Source organism: Dipodomys merriami, unplaced genomic scaffold (assembly GCF_024711535.1).
Source record: "Dipodomys merriami isolate MVZ:Mamm:240054 unplaced genomic scaffold, mDipMer1.0.p SCAF_19, whole genome shotgun sequence".
In the NCBI taxonomy this organism is placed as follows: Eukaryota; Metazoa; Chordata; class Mammalia; order Rodentia; family Heteromyidae; genus Dipodomys; species Dipodomys merriami.
In genome coordinates, this window is record NW_027203270.1 from 11713626 (window position 1) to 11728927 (window position 15302).

General features: G+C 37.1%; 1 protein-coding gene across 13 annotated transcripts in view; it reads right to left on the reverse strand.

Moving 5' to 3' along the window:
• Nf1 (neurofibromin 1) overlaps positions 1–15302 on the reverse strand; it is a 244947-nt gene that overhangs the window by 165345 nt on the left and 64300 nt on the right. For 9 of the 13 annotated variants that reach the window (XR_011373054.1, XM_070027269.1, XM_070027260.1 and 6 more), the window contains 5 exons: positions 8285–8458; positions 7731–7853; positions 7434–7508; positions 5398–5427; positions 1881–2012 (listed from right to left, as the gene is read on the reverse strand). Coding sequence is in view for 12 of the 13 variants with exons in the window: in XM_070027269.1 (XP_069883370.1) it covers positions 1881–2012; positions 5398–5427; positions 7434–7508; positions 7731–7853; positions 8285–8458 (534 nt within the window). In the remaining variant the exon portion in view is untranslated. The remainder of the gene's footprint in view (positions 1–1880; positions 2013–5397; positions 5428–7433; positions 7509–7730; positions 7854–8284; positions 8459–15302) is intronic. The other 4 variants (XM_070027268.1, XM_070027265.1, XM_070027263.1 and 1 more) reach the window with 1 other exon arrangement.

Genomic DNA, 15302 nt, shown 5'->3' on the forward strand with positions numbered 1-15302 from the left:
GCGTGCTTGCCTAGCATGTATGAAGCTCTGGGTTTGAAAAGGCTGGAAGTAGCACTGTGGCTCAAGTGGTAGAGTGAGCAAAAGCAGCTCAGGGACAGTGCCCAAGCCCTGAGTTCAAGCTCCAGGACTGGCAAAAAAAAAAAAAAAAAGATACACAGAAAAAAAAATCCACATAGTAAAATAAAAACTATCTAAAACTGAAAAAACAGACTTACACATAATAATAGCTTTCCATTTTGCTTATGTGTATTATCATATACCTCTCTGAAGTGTGCAAGAGGCTATGGAGACCATGTGATTTAGATCTCAGTAAGAGAGCTGTCTTTCTTAGCAGTCAGCATATAGAGAGGAAACAGGTTCTATATAATGAGTACTTTACAGACCACAGGCCCAAAATTCACTGTGCCTCTCTCTTCAGTTGATTCAATACTCTCCTGGCCAAAAAGGGGGTAGCCACAGACAGTAGCCATACCCATGCCTTCAGAGTCCCGGTTGCCTCTAATAATGCCTGTGCTATATGAACCTGCACACAAATATGACTGTTTTGGGCACCTTAACACTACTAGCAGATTCTTGTGGCTGACTGACCCTGAAGTCTGTAAAAACTTAACTATTTCTGCTTCCAAACCTCCCAGTTATGCCTCTGTCTCAAAACTTCGCTGACTTCAGTCTCTATAGGCTATTAATAAAATCTAATAGCCCAAGTTGCTAGTGTCAAGCAGTAAGCCTTCCTACATAATGCTGCCTCATTACCACTCTATGATATATGGGGGAGTGAAGGGCTGTCCATTCTGATGTTGGCCTGTCATACTTAGGAAGCCACAGGCCTGCCAAATCTCCTGTACTGGAGTTTGATAGCTGCAGGGGGCATGAATAAGCTAGCCACAGATGGCTAACCCCTATAATCCTTGCTACTCAAGAGGCTGAGAACACAGTCTTGATTTAGAGCCAGTCCAGAAAAACCAATTCTCATGACTCTTATCTCTAATTAACCAGCAAAAAAAAAAAAAAAAAAAAGCAGCCAGAAGTGGAGGTGTGGCTCAAGCGGTAGAACCCTAGCTGAGAACAAAAGTTGGGTCACACCACCAGGTTCTAAATTCAAACCTCAGTGTACACGTACACACACACACACACACACACACACACACACACACACACAAATAACACACACACACAGAGATTAATAACACACACACACACACAGAGATTAATATCTATTAGACTAAGAAGTTTTTGGCTCCACTGTACTCATAAATTGACATGTTGAATTGAAATCCCTTTGTACGACTATGTAAAGACTTTATTAAATTTAAATAGTCAAACTTCAATTGAAGTTCGTATTGTTATGAATTGCTCAAACTTTACCAAATGATTATATTTACTAAAGTATGAAATGTTTTATGTTAAATTAAAATTTTAAATTTCTATTTCTAATTTCCTATATGGCATATTACGCATCCAATAAAGTGTAGTCACTAACTTAGAAGTCAGTTTCCTTTATTCATCCTCTAATAGTGAGAAGGTAATCAAAATATTTTGATATAAAAAAGGAACTAAAAAATAGATGGAAAAATGGTATTCATAAAGATTTTGATGGCATTTTATGAAAAATTTTCTGTAAGAAAAATAAGTTCAACTAACTCAACAGTGGAAAACAAATGTATTTTCTGACATAGAAATACTATAACACTCTGTACAGTATGTTCTCAAATAAAATAAAATAAAATTTAAAAAAAAAAGAAATAGTATAACATAGCATAACATTTACAAGAAAGGATGAACACATTTTATTCTCTGAAATAATCATGTCATCAGGACTGAGATAAAGACACAAAAAACACAACAGAAAGGTGGTGAGATTCAAATTAATGATTTCTTACTGGTGCCATCCGTATTGCTGGGTGTGCCCCACAACTCTGCACTGCTTTGTGAAGTGTTTCACCAAACATATTTCGAAGTTCAACTGAATGACAATATACAGCATCAATCTTGGGCCACCAATCCAATGCAGACTGAAAATAAACAAAGACCATAAGGAAAAAAGTACAAAATGACATGAATTATATGCTCTGTTATCACTTTAGTGTTACATTCTATTCTTCTATCAGAAACATTCTATAAGACCATGCAAACACACATGATTTTCATTTTTGATGTGATGTCTTTAACTCAAACATTAACCCATTCATATTTTAAAATAGGACTGGGCTCAAGTGATGGGAAGCTTACCTAGCAAGCATACGGCTCTTATTTCAAACCCAATACTGAATAACCAAAAAAAAAAATTTTTTTTAAGTGAAATACAATGAGAATGTACATACAAGACTCTTTTCTCTTGGACAATCTACTGAATTTGAAAGCCAAGTCTCTGGAGAAATCTTTAGCCAATATTACTCTTTTTCTTTTAATCTAAAGTTAAATTTGCTACACATATCAGAAACACATGCATTTTTTTTCTCATTTTCAAGTAAAAATGCTATCACCAAGAAGGAGCAAGTGGTTAATGCTTATAATCCTAGTTTCTCAGATGAATGAATTTGAAGATCACACTTTGAAGCCAGCCTGGGCAGGAAAGTGCATAATACTCTTATCGCCAATAAACCACCAAAAAAAGCCAGAGTAGAGCTGTGGCTCAAGTGGTAGAGCACTAGTTTTGAACAAAAAAGCTAAGTGATAGCACCTGGGCCCTAAGCTTGGGGACACACACACACACACACACACACACACACTGTTATTCTCAAATCTTTATAAGTAACCAATAGTTCAACACAACGTTGAAAGAATACAGTGTTGCTTAAAAGCTTATGAACAATAATGATAATTACAAGATAAATTGATATGCAATGATGGCGCAGTACAAGAAAAGACTAATGATCACCATAAACAAAGACAAACTGACCCTCACTAAGTATTTTTAGGGTATTAATGTTTTGTTTGTTTGCTTGCTTGTTTATGGTGTTGGGGATCAAACCCAAGGCCTTGCACATGCTAAGCAAATTATCACTGGGCTACATCACAGCCTCAATAATTAGGGAATTATTATTTTGCATAAATTCTTCTTTGCCTCTGTTTAACCTATCTCACTGAAATGCCTAGTTCTAAATGCCTATTTTATTTAGAAGCTTATCTTTTTTAAAAAATTAGTAATTATAAAAATAACATAAAATCACTAAATTATGACCTTTTTCTCTATCAGTTCATAGAAAAATGAACTTTGAACCAAACACCAGTGATTCATGCCTATAATCCTAACTACTCAGCAAGAGATCTGAAAAGTCCATGACATGCTTATCTTCAATTAACCACTAAAAAGCCAGAAGTACAGTTGTGGCTCAAATGTCACATCAGCCTTGAGTGGGAAAAGCCAAGTGAGAGTACTAGGCCATGAGTTCAAGCCCAAGTCCCAGTTTACACACACACACACACACACACACACACACACACACACACACACACACACACACACACACACACACACACACACACGGCTCAAATGTCACATCAGCCTTGAGTGGGAAAAGCCAAGTGAGAGTACTAGGCCATGAGTTCAAGCCCAAGTCCCAGTTTACACACACACACACACACACACACACACACACACACACACACACACACACACACACACACACACACACGTGGCTCAAATGTCACATCAGCCTTGAGTGGGAAAAGCCAAGTGAGAGTACTAGGCCATGAGTTCAAGCCCAAGTCCCAGTTTACACACATACACACATACACACACACACACACACACACACACACACACACACACACACACACGAAGGCTTAATAACCTTTTCCCACATTCCTTCCTACTCAAAATTAAGCTAGTTTCAACATTTAACTTCTCACTCATAATTCTCACAATATTTTTAGTAGTAACAAGTTATGTTAACATAAATCAAAATTATGGATTAGCCAGGCACCAGTGGCTCACGCCTGTAATCCTAGCTACTTGAGAGACTGAGATTTGAGGATCACAGTTCACAGCCAGCCTGGCAAGAAAGTCTGTGAGACTCTATCTCCAATAAACCACTACAAAACCAGAAGTGGTGCTGTGACTAAGTGGTAGAACACTCGCCTTGAGCTGAAGAGCTCAGGGACAGCGCCCAGGCCCAGAGTTCAAGCCCCAAGACCAACAACAACAAAAAAAAAACCTATGGATTAGAAACTATTTACAGGAGGCTCAAATACAAGTCAGGTTTGGTGGTTCATGCCTATAATTCCAGCACTTTGAGAGACTGAGGCAGGAAAATCACAGGTTTAAATCTAGCCAGGTTATATAGTAAGGTATTGTCTCAAAAAGAAGAGGGGAGGGAGAGGAGAAGGATGGGGAAGTGCAGGGAGGAAAAGTGAAGGACAGCTGCTAAGATTAAGTATATAACACAGATTTCACAACTACAATTTAATTCTTTGTAGTACACCACAAAAAAATGGTGACAGTACAAGTAACATTTTAGAAACTAAAAACTGTCATTGCAATAAAATTCAATGGACTATTTCAGATCTAAACAATACTTATGAACTGCATATGTCTCACAGAAGCAAAATAAAATTGCAAGCACTGTTACTATTTCTACATAAATTTCAAAAACACATCAATAAAACTTGTATTTGAGAATGTGATTAATTTCAAAAACAGTGTGAACTGTTTAAAAACCATGGAAAAGAAGAACTCATAAGGTGTATTTACCAAGAGTCATTAAAAAGAAACCTTTTAGCATAAATTAATTTTGTTGAGCTCAAGTAGTTTAGAAAAATTCATATGAATTCCAGACATAAAAATATTTCCCTAATACCTATTTTAGTAAGACTCTGCCAGTTCACAGTATTTGAATATCTACTTTTATATGTCATCCTTTATAGTGAGGAAGTATTTTAGCTTCAGTATCTACTGGACTTAAAGGAAAGTGGGGATGAGGCATTTCTTGAGAAACAATTTACTGGAGGTAGGAGATAGCTCAGTGATAATGCATTTGCCTAATATGTGTGAGGCCTTGAATTCAATCCCCAGAACCATAAAAAGAAAATATGAATGAGAATTAATTGACCAAACAATCTGTAGTGACAAAGTGTTACTATCTAAAGTATAACTTTAAAAGACACTTTGACATACTATTTGTTACTTTCAAGCTTGAAAGTAACTCAAACATTATTGATGCTTAAGATTTAAAAATTTAAAAAAAAAAGATTTAAAAATTATAGTCAATAATTTCTCTATATAGACTGATGTCTAAAGTGACATGATCTGGGATACAGACACACTCCACCTTCACACATGCAGTACTCATCGGAGTACAGAGGATGAACACCACTGTCACCAAGTACAATGAGGCATGCATGAAGGACCACTCCAGGCATGCTTAAAACCCAGAAAGGAGCAGCTCAGCCACTTACAGCAGTGCCAAGTCCATGCTTGAAAGTGCTCTATATATTCAATTGTAGACAAAAATATTTCACAATTAAAGTAACTAGCCACAGAGTATTCAAAGCGCATATACTTGGGTTTATTAAATACAAATTTAAAAATTTATGTAAAATTATCCATCCTGAATAAATGAATGTTTTTAGTGTTATGAGTCAAGAGGGAAAAGTTTACATTTTCTTTCTAAATAGCATAGAAACTTGGTGGTGGGGAGGGGGCTTTTTCTCTTCAAAGCCTTGAAAGTAAAACAGTATCTTAAGACAGTATCTTAGCTCATTTTATTAGTAAAAGTACAGTAATTTTTAAGTTCTTAATACAAGCATATCTTATCTACAATTAGATTAAATTTTCTTCTTTGAATCAAAGAGTAATCAATGTGACCTCTTGTGATACTTGTGATACTCAAATAAGAGAGGTATCACTCCTTTGGGTATCTAGTTGTTCTCAATGTGAGAGATGCAGCATAAATGGCAATTAATGAAATAATGACCAGAGGTACTAAATGTTCTGCAACACCCAAGGCAGTTCTGCATAACAAAGAATTATCTTCCAAAAATCTACTAATAATACACCAAGAAAATTAAGTCACTAGTTTTATCAACAGTTATTTTTTCCTATAGAAATGTCTAAAAGACATTAGGTTTCAATCAATATATTTAAGGCACATTGGGGAGATAGTTTACAGGAGTCTTGAACAATTTAATTCTAAATAGTATAAATATACTAAGTAATTAATGACCAAAGCCTTAAGAAAGGAAGACATGAATATTTGGATAATTATCTTGACATGTAAGTGTAAATATCAATGAATAAAAGTATAACTATAAAAAAGCACTGGAGGGGCTGGGAAGGTGGCTCAGTGGTAAAGCGCTTGCCTTGCATGCTTGAGACCCTGGGTTCGATTCCTCAGCACCCATAAGCAAAAAAAAACAAAAACAAAAAACAAAAAAAAAGCTGGAAGTGGCGCTGTGGCTCAAGTGGTAGAGTGCTAGCCTTGAGCTGAAGAGCTGAGGGGCAGCGCCCAGTCCCAGAGTTCAGGCCCATGACCAGACCCAAACTAAATAAATAAATAAAAATAAAAAATAAATAAAAAAGCACTGGAGAACCTTCAAATCACAACTGTTTTAACTAGGTGGATAGCATTTTTTAAATCCATAGTCCATGTTTCTTTCTATGTAATATACCCATATCACAAGTATCTCTTAAAAATTTTACACAATTTTGTATATTGTAAATATCTATTTTGTAGTGTTGTTAAAACTTCATTTTAAGAAAGATTGAAAGTATGAGAGGTACCAAAACACCATTATAAATGGTCTTCACCATTTTATAAATGTGCCATGTTGTTTTTACATGGCAAGGTGTTAAGTCAGAATGTATCAAATGTTGGGATTGGGCTAAAAGTGTTCAAATAACATGTGAAGAGCTTTCAGATGAAAATATTCATTATAGCCGGGCGCCGGTGGCTCACACCTGTAATCCTAACTACTCAGGAGGCTGAGATCTGAGGACTGCGGTTCAAACCCAGCCCGGGCAGGAAACTCTGTGAAACTCTTATCTCCAATAAACCACCAGAAAACCAGAAGTGGTGCTGTAGCTCAAGTGGTAGGGCGCTAGCCTTGAGCTGAAGAGCTGAGGGACAGAGCTAAGGCCCATGACCGACAAAAAGAAAAGAAAAGAAAAGAAAATATTCATTATGTTTTCAGTAGGTCTTCTCAAGAGCTATAAATCTAAATAAAATGATTCAAGTTTATTCTTTCCAAAAGACCCTAATAACTCTTTCTTAATAAATGTTTGGGTCAAGATAGAACATGAAAAATACAATTTTATATCACTTAATAGATACAATAACCTTAGAGCTATCATCCTACATGATACCATCTAAGTTCAGAACCTTTGTGAAAACCAAGAGCATTGTTCTTTAAAGGTAAAAAAATAAGTACATTCCAATTCAGAGCAGAAATAAAATTTTACTTTTCAGTAAATTAGCAATACCTTTTGGACTTACATTGGTGATGATACGATGGAGTGAATTTACCAACACATAGTGAAATGTAGAAGGTGAATTCTGAGCCAGGCAGATCTACAGAAATAAGGGGGAAAAAAGTCATGTCTATGAGGAAAATATTCATCAATACAAATGAAAAGCAACCACAAAAATATTTTTTAAAACTGAATAAAAACGTTAAGGTCATAAAATTCAAATTAATACATGAAATCAAGAAATACTGATAAAGGTGCACCTATTCATCTTCCCAGTATTTTCATGTTTATAACACAGGTAGATAAAAACCAATTCTCTTACCTTAAAGTGTTGGTTGTTGTGAGGGCTTATACGAAAGCAAGAAACAAGGCAGTCAATCATTAAATCCACATCTGCAGTCTGACTGCCTCTCGAGAATGGTTTACTTGGGTTAAAAAGCAGGTTCTACAGAAATCCCAGTAGAAAACAAAGGCTTTTAAATAGTTATGTAGTATTTTTTACCTGAATTTTTATTATCCACACAAATTGTATAATCTTTAGTTGGCAAAAAGTACAAAAAACTAATATTATGGTTCCTCAATCTGATATAAGACTTTATTACACCACATGTGATTCCTTTTAGGCCACAGTTTCTGTAATATTTTAAACTCAAGTCTATAAATTTATACTCACTTAAGAAAACTAGTGAATATTGTATTGCTGTTCATATTTGCAGTCTAGGCTAATGAACATATTAACAACAAAAGCACGTCCTAAGAACTTAATATCAAGATGACTCAGAACTTTAGAGCTAGCAATTATCTTTGGCACAATACTTATATTAAAGTTTATTCTTTCTAATTTTCTTATACTTTGTAGTAAAGAAAGAATGTTACCTTAAGATCAACCACCATGGACTGAACTAGTAGGAAAATGACAGAGTTATCTTCCCAGTTGATGTAAGTACTTGCTTTACACAGTTTGACACAAGCAATGGCAGCACTTTCTGTCAGCTGCCTGCTTCCTCCATGGCCAGCAAGTGCTTTTCGTAGACTGTCCAGAAACAACTTCTACAGAATTCAAATACAGTAATAAGATAATACATGAAGCTTCTTCTATTTCAAATTTACCTAATGAAGTAGCAAACTGTCCCTAAAATTCAAACCATACAGAATACAAACTTCATACTGCACGACAGAGTAGGAGAGACACTTGAACTAATAGGCACAGGAAGGAACTTCCTGAACAGAGTCCCAGGGTCACAACAAATTGGAGAGAGACTCGACAAATGGGACTACCTTAAAATAAAAAGCTTCTGCACAGATAAAGCTATCGCAACCAAGCTAGAAAGACAACCAACTAATTGGGAAAAAATATTTACCAGCAATATATCAGACAAGGGGTTAACATCCTGTATATACAGGGAACTCAAGAAACTAATCCCTCCCAAACCTAACAAACCAATTACTAAATGGGCAAGGGAACTAAAGAGGGACTTCTCAAATGAAGAAATAAAAATGGCAAAGAAACACATGAGGAAATGTTCATCATCCCTGGTGGTGAAGGAAATGCAAATAAAGACAACCCTGAGATACCACCTTACCCCAGTCAGAATGTCCCACATCCACAAATCAGCCAACGACAAATGCTGGAGGGGATGTGGAGAACGAGGAACGCTATTACACTGCTGGTGGGAATGTACACTCATACAACCACTTTGGAAAGCAGTCTGGAGGGTCCTTAGAAAGCTAAAGATTGACCTCCCTTACGACCCAGTCATACCACTTCTAGGCATCTACCCTGAACAACAGGAACCAATATACAAGGACACGTGCACCTCCATGTTTATTGCAGCACTGTTCATAATAGCTAGGATATGGAAACAACCTAGATGCCCCACCACAGATGAATGGATCCAAAAATTGTGGTATCTATACACAATGGAATATTATGCAGCCATTAGAAATGACAAAATAATGGCATTTGCAGGGAAATGGATGGAGCTAGAAGGAATCATGTTGAGCGAGGTAAGCCAAGAACGAAGAGACAAACAGTACATGGTCTCCCTGATAAGCGGATGATAAATCCAAAATGTTAGGTGATATGACAAAACTAACAGGACTTAAGAAACAAAGAACTCCCACTCATCTGGCTGAACCACTACTAAATATCCCCATGCTGCTGATCACGTGTATGGTATATAACATATGAACACCGTTATATATTACAGACTGTGATAGACAATTTGCTCCAGGAAAGTTAGAATGAACGTGTGACTTTAAATGAGCATCATTATTCCACAATACTGTGAATTTCCGGAAATTAAGTAATCACTTAATCACAATCAAAAAAAAAAAAAAAAAGAACCTTGGGGAAGGGAGGGAGGGAGGGGATGGTAGGGAGAAAACAATGGAGGGGGTAACAATGTTCAAGAGGAAGTGTACTCATTACCCCACTCATGTAACTGTAACCCTCTGTATAGAATCTTTACAATAAAAAAATTAAAAAAAAAAAAAAAGAATACAAACTTCATATTTTGCTTTTCAATATTTTTTTTTTTTGTCATGGGGCCTGAACTCGGTGCCTGGGCTCTATCTCCCAGCTTTTCAGCTCAAGGATAGTGTTCTACCACTTGAGCCACAGCACCACTTCCAGATTTTTCTGCTTATGTGGTGCTGAGGAATCGAATCCAGGGCCTCATGCATGTAAGGCAAGCACTCTACCACTTAGCCACCTTCCCAGCCCTTGCTTTTCAATTTTGTGATTTAATAGTTCTCATTTAAATCATTCTCAAAACTAAAAAAAAAAAAAAAAAAAAAAAAAAAAAAAAAAAAAAAAATCACCAATCTGCATGTCAAATTATCACACAAAAAAGAAATGAACATTCCTTCCTAAACATTTCAACTCAGAATTGAGCTCAGTTGACATCTTGGTATTGCACTTACTTGTTTTGTTTGTTTTGTGTCAGTACTAAGGCCTCAGGCCTGGTTTAGCTTAAGGTACGTGCTCTACCACTTAAGCTACACCTCTACTTACAACATTTTGCTGGTTAATTGGAGAAAATATCACAGACTCTGTCCCAGCTGGATTCTTAGATTTCAGCTTCCTAATTACCTAGGATTAGAGGCATGAGCCACCAGTTCCCACCACTGATATTACTTTCATTCTCTAAGTATTATATGATCATGGTTAGAGTACATGTCAACTTGCTCCATCTTTTGAAGGAAAACACTAGAATATATTAAACTTTCCAAAATAAGAGTACATTCAAATTTTGTTCTTCAAAAAAAAATTGTCGTTCTTATTATCTTAATACTACTTTATAATCACTAATAAATTTCTTCCTTGGACTTTTTTCCTAAATGAAAACCTCCTATCTCTATCAACATATATTCTCAAAAGTAACAAATCAAAAGCTAAATTCATGCAACACCAGCAGAATACAATCTTTCAGAGTATACATGGAACATTTCCCAAGAGACCACATGTTAAGTCACCAAACAAGTTTCAATACAAATGTATTAAGACCAAAAGTATACACAAAGCAACCTGTTATAGCTAATAAGCAAATTCATCAAAGGTAACGAACATAATATCAAAAATCAGTTGGGTTTATTATCAATAGCTAAAAATTTGCAAAAGAACAGTTTTTCAATTCCACTTTTAACAGCATCAAGAAGAATAAAATACTTATGAATTAACCAAGGCGGTTATACTTTCTTAATGAAAACTAAAATATAGTGCTGAAAAACACTTAGCAAAACAAAAAGAGATGGAAAAGCATCTTTTATGCATGGATTCTTAGGAAAACAATACTTCCCAAAGAAATCAACAGAATCAATGTAATGCAAAAATGGAAACACTTATCCATACGGATATTAACTGGTCAAAATCATTTTGAAAAGTAAAATAAAGTTTGATAACTCAATGTAATTGAAAAACAAGCACAAGCACAAGAACAGACATACAGACCAATGGAAAACAAAGTTTAGAAAGAAACCCTACACTTATAGCCAAACAACTTTCCACAAAGATGCATACAAAAAAAAAAAATTAAAAGTTTGGAGTTGGGAATGTGGCTTAATGGTAGAGTGCTTGCCTAGCATGCATGAAGCCCTGGATTCAATTCCTCAGTACCACATAAACAAAAAAGCGGGAAGTAGTGCTATGGCTCAAGTAAGTGGTAGAGTGCTAGCCCTGAGCAAAAGAAGCTCAGGGACAGTGCCCACGCCTTGCGTTCAAGCCCCAGAACTGGCCGCCAAAAAAAAAAAAAAAAAAGTTTGACCCTTTACTTTTCATCATATCCAAAAATTTATCAAAATAATGAAAGGCCTAAACTTAGCAACTAAAACTATAAAATTCTAAAAAGAAAATCTTTATAACATTGAGTTTGGAACTAATTTCCTGTATATACAAAAAAAGAGCCAGGCCAATAATCCTAGCTACTCAGGAGGTTGAGATCTGAGGATTGAGGTTCAAAGCCATCCCACATTTTCAGTGGTAGAGCACTACCCTTGAGCAAAAAGAGACTCAGGGAGTGCCCAGTTCAAGGCCCACACCAACCAAAAAAAAAAAAAAAAAAAAAAGGACAGGCAACAAAAGAAAAAAGATGAATAAATTGGAATAAATCAAAACAGAGCCAGGCACTGGTGGCTTATGCCTGTAATCCGAGCTAAACTACTCAGGAGATTGAGATCTGAGATTTGTGGTTCACAGCTATCCTGGGCAAGAAAGTCCATGAGATTTTTTTTTTTTTTTTTTGGGGGGGGGGTCCAGTCGTGGGGCCTGAACTCTAGGCCTGGGCACTGTCCCTCAGCTCTTCAGCTCAAGTAACATTTGAGCCATAGCGCCACTTGCGGCTTTTTTTCTTTTTTGCTTATGTGGTGCTGGGGAATCGAACCCAGGGCCTCAGGCATGCAAGGCAAGCGCTCTACCACTGAGCCACCTTCCCAGCCCCTCCATGAGATTCTTATCTCTAATTAACCACCAAAAAAACTGGAAGTAGCATTATGGCTCAAGTGGTAGAGCTCTTGTCTTGAGCTGAAGGACAGTGCCCAGGCCAAGAGTTCAAGACCCATGGCGGACAAAAAAAAAAAAAAGGAACTCATGGGCTGGGAAGGTGGCTCAGGGTTGGTAGAGTACTTGCCTCACATGCATGAGACCCTGGGTTCTATTCCTCAGCACCACATAAGCAGAAAAAAAGCCAGAAGTGGCACTGTGGCTCAAGTGGTAGAGCGCTAACCTTGAGCTGAAGAGATGAGGGACAGTGTCCAGGCCCAGAGTTCAGCCTCCACGACCGACAGAAAAAAAAAAAAATTCACAAGACACTTTGCTTCAGAAACTGAGTATAAAAGTTATTATTTGTGTCAAGAGATGTCAGAGAAAATAGCAAAAAAAAATTAAGGTGTGGGAGGCCTTGCTGCAGCCAGGAAACCAGAGGTTGCAGAAGCTAGCTGGCTGCACCAGACAGAAAGGATTGAGAATTCCTGCTGAGGGAAAAGAGAAACTTAGGTGCCAGATTTTAAGTCCCAACTGGAAAGAACTGAGGTTCCCAGAAACCCAGTAAAATAAGCAACCAAGCTAGAGCAGCAGAAAAAAAAAAGTCTGGTACGGCCTGCTATTAGATAAAAGCAGCTAAGCCACACCTGGTAGCAGAGCAGTCTTGGGAACCCTGGCTATACCAAACAATACAGGCATCAGCTATCAACCTGAACCCCAAAGGCTTCTTTCTCCCCTGCAATGTCTTCTGAGGAGAACAAAGACCTCACACACAGGCTTAAAGCAGACTCTTGCATCCTGCACACAAATCTATAAATACATAGACATAAAGGAACAATTTTTAAAAATTATCATATTTAAGTCTGTTTTCTTATTTTGGTTCAATTGTGAGTGTTATGTATGTTTAACTGAATGGCGTATCTTTATTGTAAATCAGATAAATACAATTTACTTTTTTATTTCTATATCCTAGCATAGACTTGTTATATAAATGTAACCCCTCTGTAATAACAATTTAAAAAAATTTTTAAGAAACAATAATGCCACATTAACTGTGAGTCAGGTACCAGTGGCTGACACCTGTAATCCCAGCTACTCAGGAGGCTAAGATATGAGGACTGTGGTTCAAAACCAGCCCATGAAGGAAAGACTGGAAGACTCATCTCCAATTAACCACCAAAAAGCTGGAGATGGAATGAGCTATGGTTCAAGGAGTAGATCATTAGCCTCGAGTAGAAAAAGCAGAAGGACAGCACCCAGGCCCTGAGTTCAAGTCCCAATACCAGCATGAAAAACAAAAAGTAAATTAGAGTGAAGAGGAAGAACATCTAACCAATGAGCTCAATAAAACAACAGTAAGGAAGGATGATTTATAATGGAATAGGTGTTTAAAAATCTGGATTAATTCTAAGAGGATTTAAACAAACAGGAGAAACAACAAACAACAACAGAAACCAAATAAACAACAAGAAAGGACAAACAAAAGAAGGCAATGCAAAATATGAGAAATTCAATGAAGAAAGGGTAACTTTAAAAAAAAAAATCGCTGGGAAGGTGGCTCAGTGGTAGAGCACTTGCCTTGCATGCCTGAGGCCCTGGGTTTGATTCCTCAGCACCACATAAGCAAAAAGAAAAAAGCCAGAAGTGGTGCTGTGTCTCAAGTGGTAGAGTGCTAGCATTGAGCTGAAGAGCTGAGGGACAGCGCCCAGGCCCAGAGTTCGGACGGCCCAGGCCCACGACCGGACTCCCCCCCCAAAAAAAAATTAAAATTAAAAAAAAAAATCTAATTAAGCGGGAGCCGGTGACGCATGCCTGTAATCCTAGCTACTCAGGAGGCTGAGATCTGAGGATCACAGTTCAAAGCCAGCCTGGGCAGGAAAGTCATCCACACTCTTATCTCCAATAAACCAATAGAAAACCGGAAGTGGTGCTGTGGCTCAAATGGTAGAATGCTTGCTTTGAACTAAAGAGCCCAGGCCCAGAGTTCAAGCCTCACGACCGACCAAAAAAAACTAATTAAAATCCTGGAAGTGAAGAGCTCAATTGCCAAATGAAACACTCAATCACAGCTGAGTGGCTGTGGCTAACTCCTGTAATCCTAGCTACTCAGCAGGCTGAGATCTGAAGATTGCAGTTTGAAGATAGTTGGGGATCTGTGGCTCAAGTGGTAGAGCGCTAGTCTTGAGCACAATGAGGCTCAGGGACAGTACCCAGGCTCTGAGTTCAAGCCCAAGGACCAACAACAAAAAAAAAAAAAGAAAGAAAAGAAAGAAAGAAAAAAAAAACCTGAGACATAGGAGCTAAGAATGCAACTTATTGGTAGAGCACTCAACTAGCATGAGTGAAGAACCTAGCTTCCATCCTCAGCACCAGAATGAATGAACAAACAAATGAATAAACAACCAAAGTTGGGCCAAAGACCTAAAAGGAATACCACAAGAACATAGATTCTCAAGGACTTTACTGATGTACACTTTAATGCCTAAATTCTCTACCAATGATTTCTACAAAGTAGTAAATCTCTCCATCTATGGTCAGGTTATATAGGAGCCCATGTCATCTAGTCACGTTTCTCCCAAAGTGGCAAAAGAAAAAAATACATATCAAAGCAACTTCTTACTGAACTTCAAATAAAATAATAAGATACTCAGCTTTTTATTTCTCTTAAAAGTTCCAGCTGAACTGGGGGGAAGCAAAGGAAGGAGTGGCATTACCGAAAAAAAATGTACCCATTACCTGCTTTATGAAAGTTAGTCCTTTGTACAACACAGCACTTTAATAACAATTTTTTTTTAATTTCCAGTTGTTGGGAGTGACAATCTCAACACATAATGCCATTTTCAATTCTGTAAAATAAATCATTCTAAAATGCCTAAAATGAGTTACTAGATCTTTTCAGTAGCATCATATTAAAGC